Source organism: Gavialis gangeticus, unplaced genomic scaffold, assembly GCF_001723915.1.
Source record: "Gavialis gangeticus isolate Ggan-Ray unplaced genomic scaffold, GavGan_comp1, whole genome shotgun sequence".
Lineage (NCBI taxonomy): Eukaryota > Metazoa > Chordata > Crocodylia > Gavialidae > Gavialis > Gavialis gangeticus.
In genome coordinates this window covers 1,396,091-1,406,775 of record NW_017728973.1, presented here as the reverse complement: position 1 = coordinate 1,406,775, position 10,685 = coordinate 1,396,091, and the positions used below count along the sequence as shown (strand labels likewise).

Below are 10,685 nucleotides of genomic sequence, written 5' to 3'. Positions count from 1 at the left end.
ATCACTGAAGGTTGACTTAGGCTAGGGACAGAAGTTACACATAAATCAGTTTAAGTGATCAGAAACTGGTTTCAACCTATAACAGAACAGAAGCTCAGTGCACATACACCAGTTTCAAAATGACTGAAACTGTTTTAAGATTAACCTGGTTGAATGCAGTATCAGACTTAACTGATTTGGGTCAAGCTGGTTTATGAAACTTCTGTCCCAGATTCTTTCCTGATTCAAGTTAAATCATAGTCCCCCAGCATCACAGCACGCTTTGCAGCCCTAGGCTGGGCTGTCTGCTCCAGCAGAGAAGGGCTGACCCTACCCCTCTATTTCCTAGCTGGAGCAGTGGGGGATGGCTGACAAGGGGGTAGCAGGGGCAAGCCTGGCTGAGGATGCAGTCCAGTCTGCGGTGGGGGGGGACTGCCCCCCAGGCAAACCCTGCCTGGGACCAGGGAGGGAGGTTAAAGACCCCTTCCCTGCTCAAACTTACTGCCAGCTGCAACTGTAAACTACAAATCCCAGAGGCACCTGGAAACAGGAAGAGGAAGTAATGAGCAACCCAGCAGAGTTCTGTGGTAGTGAGTCTGGACTGCAAATCCCAGATTCCTCAGGGCAGTAAGAGGAGGAAGCAAACATGCTGGCTAAATGCCAGAGCTGTGCTTTAGTGCCCCCTGGTGTCTGGCCTGAGCCACTGCAGGGATGTGGCTATATTTCCTGAATCAAAGGTAAAAGTCTGTTCTGTTTCAATTTAATCTCTGTAGTTTAGACTAAACTAATGCAAAAACTAAATCAATTCAGCCTTGGGCTTTTTGACTATCTTTGCTTAGCCTTAAGGTTTAGTGACACCCCAGCAGTCTCCAGTCCTGGCCTTCCTCTTCACCCCACGAGCCCTGATGGGTCTACCACCCGCCCCCTCTCTTTGGAGTTCACACTGCCTTGCTCTTCCTAGGACTCAACACCACTTTCCTCTGCAGCACCAAAGAGCAGTGAGGTTGATTGCTTCTGCCTTTGCCCTTGAGGAAGTTTCTGAGCTGCACACAAATGCCCAGGAGCCAAGAGCTCTGGTGTTCTTGTCCTGGTTCCAACACAGATTTACACCACAGTCCCGGACAAGCCGCAGTAATGGCCTGCCTCAGTTTCCCTGGCTCTCCAATGAGTAGGACCCTGCCACCCAGCCTGCACACACATGTCAGGTGCTCTCCTAGAGCGGGGATGTGGGTCTCCCTCACGCTGCTTACCTGACATCAAGCCCTGTTTACACTGATGACCAAGAATGGCAAATCATGCGATACATTCAGCATCGACTGGAGAGAGGCAGTTTCCAGCTAGTTCCCTTCTGTTCCTTTGTCAGCAATAGTAAAACTCCAGGCACTGCTCTTGGACAATAAACACTACTGAAACGACATGTGCCACTGTGCCAGGTCCCTCTCTGCTGTGTTGGGGAGCAAGCCTTGCTCCAGAGACTGTAGAGGAAGCTGCCAGATCCCTTTCAGATTGGTCTGTGTGAGGCTAGCAGCTGACATTTTGGAAGGAAATAACCTCTTCTCCTCCCTGAAGCACAGCAGCACCAAGGCACCCTGGTGGAAGCCTGGCTCTCACTGTGGAGCATACAATGATAGGCAACAGACAGCACACCCCTTCACGCTGCCCCTTGTTGCCTGGGGTTGGGGCACCCAGCTGCCTGGAAGTGCACTGTTGGCTGTTAGAGCAGTGCATGGGGCCCAGGGTGGGCAGAGCAAGGAAAACAGCTGTTCCTGCCATGTAAGTATCTCCTGCACTGGGAGGAAGGGACTAGCAGCTTTCAACCCCACAGTGAGTGAGCAATTTGGTGTGGAGGGGGGTCTCTCCTCCCTAGCAGAAGGATCTTCAGGGCCCAGCAACTTACATGCTCCCTTAGTGAAAGTTTCTTAGGCATGGGAGAGCAGCTGGCCTGATATGCCAGTTGAAATGCTTCCTCACCCCAAACTTAAGATGTGGAGTGCAGGCCTCCCTCAGGGCTGCCAGGTTTGTCTGATAGTCCCTGCCCAGTCTGCTAAAAGTGAGGGCACCTGTGCACATGTTTAGGTTGGTACTGTGACTCAGTAGACTCTGCAGTGCCTGCCCAACAGAGAAAGTAGCTCCCAGGGTGTTACCTTTGCCACCAGGTCCCTGGCTCTGACCCAAGTCCAGGCTCAAAGGGAGGTGGGGGGTGCACAGCAAGACATCCAGCTCTATGCAGGCAGTTGCACTAGGCATTTTGCCCCTACTGCAGCTCAGGTTAAGTAGATTTCAAGTTCATCCCAATCCCTACCCCTTACCATGTTGGCAACTAACAGGAATTAATTGGTAGACTAATTAACTGGAGTTACATAATGTACCAGAGCCTCCAAACCAGGTGAGCCTGGGAGAGCAGGTTCTGGATGGGAAGCAACTAAGAGCATGTGGACTTAGGGAGAGGATGAGAAACCACCTACCTGCCAGTGCCTTCATTGTGGGGAGGCGACAGCATTTTCTTGCCAGACAGCAGCTCTAGCAGGCCTGGGAATTTTCTGCGACAGTGGCAGAAACCCCTCAGTCAGCAGGTTTCAGTCTTGTTTCACAGTCTCAGAACAGCTGCAGCTGGGGGAAGGCAGCAGGTGAGTCTGTAAGGCTGAGGAAACAGCCCCTGCTGAAGGAGCTGCAGGGGTACAGGGAGTTTCACCAGCAGACACCTGGTGCAAGGCAGCAGTGCACAGCAAATCCACCACGTGCCTGGGACAGCTCTTCAGCAGCAGCCACAGGCAGAGACTGACAGCAATCTGATCTGGAGCCTGAGCTCCACCCAGCTCCTGAATCTTCCACAAGGACCTGCAAAAGAAGCACAGGGACCTGAACTGGCAGGCAGCCTACCCGGCACTCCCTGTGTGGGCACAGATAAACAGCTCAGGGCAAAGAGGTCCATCAGACTGCCTGAGGCAGACCTGCTACTGGCAGGCAGAAACAACTGGCCACCTCTTCTGGCACTGCCGATAGGCACTAGAGATGTGGAAGAAAATCAGTGCACTCCTCCTGGTGGTGACAGGTTTCAGAGACCTAACCAGGAAAGCAAGGGACCCCGACAGCCCACTTTGACCAGTTCATATCCTGCTTCAGGTATGCACTGTGGAAAGCCAGGAACCTCTTCATAAACAGATGCTCAGACTCCCCAGTTAAGGACTGTCTAAAATGGAACTAAGTGAAAAGTACTGGTACTACAAAAAGACCAAAGAGATCAATGGGAAAGAAATGGCAGACCTCATTTGGTGGAGGGGGGCCTGGCATAGACTTTTTCAGGGGCAAGCCCTCTGAGGAGAGCAGTGGGTGGGGGTACGGGTGGGGGTGATGGTGCAAACTGTGTAACGGGTTTCTAGGGTGCGGTGATCTTCCAAGTGAGCCACAAAAGCCACTTGGCAGAGTGTAAAGATATATATAAAATAAATATTTTTGCAAAAAAAAGAACTGCTGCTTTCCTTGCTGTGGATGGACATCGCTGGTCCTAAGCCCCCACAGGAAGCACAACCACAATTACCAGTCTCCCTCAAGTAGCAAGGTAATTCAGGGCTGTAGCTCCCATTCTGGGGCAAGAGTTCACCACCCATGCCTCTTTCCAGAGTAAGTGAGACAGCCCAAACTCACTTCTGCTTCCTCAGCCCTGTGGCAGTAGGGCTGACCATAGCCCTTCCATAACCCCACCCCTGCCAGTGCCTTCTCTTATGCTGGAAACACCAACAAGGGCACACTGCCCCCAATTCATAGCTTGGTTTCTCTTGGGTAAAAACCTGTTATTCCTAACCTTTGGCTCCTGTTCTTTATATACCTTGGCATGTCTTCCCAGCCTAAAATTCCTACCATCCTGCCATGGGAGAATGACATTTCCCAAGCTCCCTTGTTGTGTGCTGACCTAGGCCATGCTCCAGCGCTGGTCTCCCTTCTAGTTCTCCTGTCTTAGTTGGAGTACCTAGCGCAGCGGTTCTAAACCTTTTGAGATTCAAGACACCCCCCGAAAATGCCAGTTCTGAATTTTTCCTCAGTTTTTGTCTATTGAATGATAACAGAGCCATTCTTCCATTGCAAAAAACTGAGAAAGACCACAGTAGGCAGAATGGTTTTAACACTATCGATTCCTATTTGAAACGCCCAAGTTTATCTTGCAAATCATATTTGCACACCAGTGAATCAAATTTGCACATTTAACTGCTAATACTGTGTCATCCTGTGCACCCCTGAAAGGATCTCGAGGCACCCTAGTGTGCCATGGCACCCTGGTGGAGAATCACTGATCTAATGCTTAGACAGGAGCTCTTCCAGGTGTTTCATTTCAATGGGGGCTATGCAAGAAGCTCTAAATACCCTCTGTACCATATTCATCCCCCCTCCTCTTGGCTTAGGCAATGGGTTCAGTTGTGCTCCTCCTTAGCTTCACATATGGGAGCTGCTTTTCTGCCCTCAGCCAGGTTTCTCCCTAGCACAGAATTACACACAGGCACAAGCATTTGCCAGGCCCTGCTCATGGACCAGCATTACCTCGGATGCCCTTACATGGTTCCTCGCTCCTGCTTGCAAGCCTCTGGCTTTCAGGAAGAGGAGTGTAAGTGAACCAGCAGAGAAGAGCTCTGCCCCCCTAACAGCCAGTGCTTTTATCCAGGCACAGGGGGAAGGGAGCTGGCTCTGGATGAAATTCTTTTAAGAGCTCACACATAGCTGGGGATTTGGGAGAGGGAGGCAGTAGGAGACAGCTGAAGGGGGCCTGATATCAGGCTCTCCCTATCCTGTACCCCCCCCCAAACCTTAGCACATCTCAGCCCAGAGAGTCACTCTGGATGCTGATGCCAGAGGGCATTAGAAATTGATACTGGCTGTGCTGCTGGCTTTCACTTCCTCTGTCATGCCCACAGCACCCTCTCTCCTTCAGCTGCGGGGAAGCTCAGTGGCTTTTCTTCTCATTTGTGGAGACCGAAAGGGCCAGCCCCATGTGAGCATGCTGGTGGGGGCGGGCAGCTTGCACTATGACTGCGCTTCCTGCCTCACACTGGTTTCCGTTTGGCAGCAGCTTCGTCCTCCAAGACTCGCTCTGAGAAGCTTCCTGTTCCCCGTGTCCCAGCTCTGCGTTCGGCTTTCTCTTTGCCCTGAGCCACCTTGCAGACCATTGCAGAGGGAGCAGTGCTGAGAGACATTTTGATGAGAAAGGAAGCCAGGGGAGGGAGACAAAGTGTGGTCTCTGATGGTGCTCAGCTCATGGAGGAGCGCAAGGCTTATAGACATTGCAGCGCAGCAACCCCTGGGCAAGTACCTTCCTGGCTGACCCCTTGCATGTCTCCCAGCAGGTACTGAGCCATGGCTGTGTGGATCCAGGCCCAGCAGCTGCAGGGGGAGGCCCTGTGGCAGATGCAGACACTGTACGGCCAGCACTTCCCCGTAGAGGTGTGGCATTTCCTGTTGCAGTGGATTAAGAGACAAGCATGGTAGGAGAGATGGGGTCGCTAGAGGCCAATCTGACTCATGTCTCTTTGCTTCTTGCAGATGTTTTGCTCACTGTCATCTCCCTTACCCACAACACAAGGGCTCTAGGAAGCTGCTTTTGTCCCCTGTTTCTGTCCTCAGCTGGGTGCTTGGGGGATCAGGGGTCTCCCTGTCCCCTCCCTCACTCCCAGCCCTCTGGAGCTCAGTTATATAAAAGAAGAAAAGGAGGAAGTTGATGTGGGTAGTAATGGAAATACATGGCAGGGCTGACTGGTCTGAGCACAGGGCTTGGATCTGGGACATGCCACCTGGCTTGGCTACTGGTTTGCTGTGCCCAGATGTTCCTTGGTGCCCTGTAGGGTTGAGGGGAGGAGGTGATACAGTGCTCAGGCATATTTTGCAAAGCGTCCTTCCTATGCAGCACACTGGGTTTCAGCCTCGCCACCTCCGCAGCAATCCAGGTAGATGCCAGACAATGGGAACTGGGATGGTGCTAGATGCAGCTGCCATTAAACAGGGAATTGGTGGGAGAGAGAAATGCTCATGTGACTTGCTGGGTGGAGGGGTTTATGAGATTTTTTTCTATTAATTAAAACAGGAATACCTGCCTGAACAGAATTACACCTTCTGGCAGTGGTTTGATGGGGTTATGGAGGTGCTGAAGAAGCATTTGAAGCCCCATTGGAACGATGGGTGAGAATCCTGCTTTCCAAGGTGGCTGGTACAGCCTGGCAGAGCCCATTTCCGAGGCACACTGCAGGCCCCAGCCCCTTACTGGTTCCCTTCTCTGCCTCCTCCTAGAGCCATTCTGGGCTTTGTCAATAAGCAGCAAGCGCATGACCTGCTCATCAACAAGCCGGATGGGACCTTCCTGCTGCGATTCAGTGACTCAGAGATCGGCGGCATCACCATTGCTTGGAAGTTTGACTCCCGTGAGTTTGCTCTCTGGAGGTCATGGAGACAGACACTTGCCTGATGTAACTCCCGCCTCCAAGGTTGGAGAGGGGAGAGCTCCTGCCTGGATACGGAGCAAACCCTCTCACTGGGCTGGCTGAGCCTCCCCTGCTCTGTTCCTGCACATCAGCGCTGACTCTCCCTGGTCTGATCAGCGCAGAGCAAGCCCCCTTGTGGACATCAGGGCTTCGTAGTGCCTACAGCTCTTCCTGTCTCTGTAAGGAGATGCGTCGCTTAGGCCAGCATCACGCCCGACGTGAAGCGGGTAGGGCTGTTCTAACCGAACCAGGCTCCCTTTCTGGCATGCCCCGTACCCAGGATGCCTGTATATGAGCTCAAAATGAGCAGCATGTCTGCTTTTCTTTGTAGTCTAATTTGGGTTGCTTGAATAGCTGCATTCTTCACCTTTACAGCGATTCTTCCCTCATGTCTTAACCCCAGGGTGGTTCCTTGGGTATGCATTGGCCAATGTGATTTCTATGCCAGTAAGTCTCTTATGTGGTATTTTGTTCATGAGAACCGGGCTGCAAGGAGGTTTAAGTTAAAAGACAAATGTACTTCTCTATGATTTTGGGTAGGGCTGATCCTGGCTCAGGTAGAGGGTTGGACTAGATGACCCCGGAGGTGTCCCCCCCAACCCTACTTCTCCATGATTCAAAGCAGTCTCTTTTTAGCATCACTAGTGCCGCTCCGCAGCAAACCTGAAAGAACTTCAAGACTCCTCCTTGTTCAGGAAGGACAAGGGCAGACTGATCTCAGTTTCCTTTTTCATTGGGGCTGATGGTGCTGGCCTGTGACAGGGCGCATGTTGCAAAGAGAGAAAAGCTCTTTTCATTAAGCTGATACTTCGGAAGACATCCTCGAGACAGATATTCACAGCCATTACAAACTTGCCTCAGCACCGCAGAGTGGCCAGTTCTTGTGATCTTTGTCCTGAGAGCCTGCCTTGTTTGGTGCTGTTTTTCAAGGCCCAGCTCGTGGAGTCAGTTGATGGCATAGGGGCCTCAGCATATGGTTACACAAGCCAGGAAGTTGGTGGCTCTTGGGGAGTGGGGAAAAGCCTGACGATGGGACTCGGGTGCCACACAGAAGCTGAGAGAGCTGGGTGTGAAGGAGAACTGCCTCTTAATTGCCCTGTAGGAATCTCTGTATTGTGAAGCCAGTCTCTTGAACCTGCCTCCCCTGGTTTGAGCACAGGAGACGAGTGAGAGTGTCCTGACCCCTTCAGATGCGCCGTGGCACAGAGGAAACTTGGGAGTTCTGGTTTTCACTGTCCTGTTTCCCTCCCTTTGCATTTCCAGCTGAACGGATGTTTTGGAACCTGATGCCCTTCACAACCAGAGACTTCTCCATCCGCTCACTGGCTGACCGCCTGGGAGACCTCAGTTACCTCATCTACGTGTTCCCTGACCGGCCCAAGGACGAGGTCTTCTCCAAGTACTACACGCCGGTTCCCTGTGAGTCCACGCCAGGTAGCTCTGTCCCCCGTGGTTCAGTTTGCTTCCCTCACATTCTTTGGGTATGCTGGCTTGTGTGCGAGACTCGAGGAAGCTTATGTTGCTTTGTGCCCGCTGGGGGTTGGGTTCATTCTTGCTCTCCTGTTCTTCTCAGTGGCTTCCTGCTGTGTGGTGTGGAAATGCCCCAGACTAACAGCCCTGGTAGGCACAAGGTGATGGTTATGGTAGGCCCAATTTGCTGCTGCTGCTGCTGGCCTGGGGATGCCGCCACTCCCAGCTTGTGTTTGCAATGTGCTCTGGTATCTCCATGCCTCAGTCTTGCCTCCTCTCTCTCTCTCCCTTCACCTGCAGCTAAAGCTGTGGATGGATACGTGAAGCCACAGATCAAACAAGTGGTGCCAGAGTGAGTACATCTGTCGGTGTCCCACAAGGCCCTTAGCAGATTTTCTTCTCCTGTCCCTTCCCTGATTCTCCATGCTAAGCAAGTGCACTGCTGTGCAGGCCTCGAGTCTGGTTCCCAGCCTCTAGCGTAGCTGGGGGTTGAATGTTGCAGACCCAGCAGGGCTGCCCAAGAAGTGGGGTGCCCTGGGGGCTTAAGCTGGGGAGAGCAGACACCGAGGCAGCCAGCACTCGAGGTCTGCAGAGGCAGTGCGCAGCCCTGCCTGGTCGACCACACTACAGGTAGAGGTGGTTCATGAAACACCTGCTATGTCTGGGTGGAGTCCAGCTTGGGCAGCAGAAATGAGAGGGCCCTACCAGGATGCTTAAAAACAGCCCCAGTAACTATCTTGCCCTGTCGGGTGCAGTGAGTGGGCAAACTGAATACTGGGTGGGCAGATGTGAACAGAATAAGCTCAAGGACAATACAGGTGCTGCTTGTGCCCCCTCCTGCTGTGATTTCTGTCAGTCCATGGTTGGAGGGGATAAAGCCTTGTGACTGTGGCTACATGCTCAGACCTTGTTCCCAGGACAAACAGCACAGTTGTGACACAGGAAAAGGACTCCAGTGGATGTCCTTCCTAGACAGAGCCTGCCTGATAAACAACCCGGGCAGTAGCACTGAGGTGGCAAAAAGGGAGTCAGAACCGAAGCTGGCAAGACGGGAGCGTCTAGTCCAGCCAGGGCGGAGCTGCTGGGTCTGGGGCAGCTCCTGGTCAGGCCTTCCTGCAGTACCGAGTCCCCACATCACCTCTCATCTGTTCCAGGTTTGCCACCGCATCTGGGGACTCAACCCCTGGGTCAGCCACTTACATGGATCAAGCACCATCTCCTGCCGTGGGCTCCCAGACCCATTACAACATGTACACGCAGAAGTAAGTGCCACCACAGGCCAGCAGGAGGTGTGGGGTCAGGGCCTACCTATGCTAGTGGGGGCTGGGGTACATAGGACTGGAAGGGGACTCCTGGGCTATCGAGTCCAGTCCCCTACGTTCCCATGCCATAGTTAACCCAAGGTATCCATACGATCACTACTTCAGACCTTCAGGCTCAGCTACCAGGCACAGTGCCCCAAACACCCTGCGTATAAAATGCCACAACTGAAAGTAGGGGAGACAAGGGCACTGCCGCTGCTGTGACAGAAGATTTTAGGAAAAAGACTGTCTGACAGGTACAGAGGAAGGCCAAAAAACATCTGTGGTCTGTGCCAGTCTGACCCAGGGGAGAAATTCCTCCCCGATCCCCAATTTGGCGATCAAGAGGGTGTTTAGCAGGAGAACATCGCTGCCTGTCTGACCCTGACTCTCATGGTGTCCTCCTTTGCCAGCCCCGAGGCCGTGCTGGACCCTGAAGGGGACTTTGACCTGGACGACACGATGGACGTAGCAAGGCATGTCGAGGAGCTTCTACGGCGGCCAATGGACCATCAGTGGATCCCTCACGCCCAGTCGTGACCTGGGGGTACCTCCCCCCACACCCTGTGACAGCCCCACCTGGCAGCCACGGCCTTGGGGATGACACGGGGATGCAGCCCTCCTGAGAGCAGCCTCGTGTTCATGTCTCTGTGCCAGAGCCAGTGGTATGTGAGGGCTGGGGTGTCCTTTCCCAAGGGTTTGCTCTGAACCGTCTGCAGTGCCCCAGGGCTGCACGAGGCTCTCTGGTGTTTTATCCCCTTGTACAAAAGGCAGTGGATTTGTCGCATGGTTTTCCTGTACGTTCCTTTGAGGCCCAGCTTTGGCTTTCTGCTTCTGCAAGCTCCTGCTCTCATGGCTGTTCCCTAGTGCACCACGCGTGTCTTTGGCATCCCACTGGCTCCCTCTGGAGTCTGGATCGTTGCCTGTGCCCCAACAAGCCCCTTCAGATTTGGCAAGAGACCTGAGGGAGGTGAGGAGGGTGGCGCTCCTTAAATCCCATTTTCTGTCACTGTTACGTAGATCCAGATTCACCCTGGATCCCTAGCTGCTCTGTTCCGTGGGGGTGGGGGTGTGCGCAGGGGGTGCGGTGAGCATCGGGGTCCTGGATGGGGACGGGGAGTGTGGCAGTGGGTGAGTGCCTGAGAAGGCCACATGTGACCTCTCTTGGGCATCCCACCCTGCCAAGGCAAGTCTGTGTCCAGAAGCTGCTCCCATGTTGGGGATGATCAGGCTGGCAGTGCCCTGCCAGGGGCTTTCTTGCTTGGGGGTCCTTGTCAGGTCTGTCTTTGGCATGAAAAGTTCACAAGGAATTTGTGTGCCTCCGTGTTCCTGCCCCCGTGGCACCCTTGCATCAGCGTGTTGGGTGAACCATGCTGCCCTGGCTCCTCTCAGGTTTGCTTGCTTAACCAGGGGTGAGAGGAACAAGGTTGTGTCAAAGAGGGGATCCCAGGCCTGAGGCCCAGGGTCAGGGAGG

The 10,685-nt window shown here is 53.4% G+C and overlaps 1 protein-coding gene across 2 annotated transcripts; it reads left to right on the top strand.

Annotated features, from left to right (window-relative positions):
* Positions 1-6,046: 6,046 nt before the first annotated feature.
* LOC109289741 (signal transducer and activator of transcription 5B-like) lies at positions 6,047-10,679 on the top strand. 2 transcript variants are annotated; one of them, XM_019505952.1, is made up of 6 exons: positions 6,047-6,141; positions 6,250-6,380; positions 7,704-7,859; positions 8,211-8,262; positions 9,065-9,172; positions 9,625-10,679. In XM_019505952.1, exons 1-6 carry the CDS (start codon positions 6,098-6,100, stop codon positions 9,749-9,751), a joined length of 618 nt encoding a protein of 205 aa, XP_019361497.1. In that variant the 5' UTR covers positions 6,047-6,097; the 3' UTR covers positions 9,752-10,679. The 2 variants fall into 2 exon arrangements, with proteins under 2 accessions (XP_019361497.1, XP_019361489.1); XM_019505944.1 differs by having other exon boundaries at positions 7,704-7,874.
* Positions 10,680-10,685: the final 6 nt, after the last annotated feature.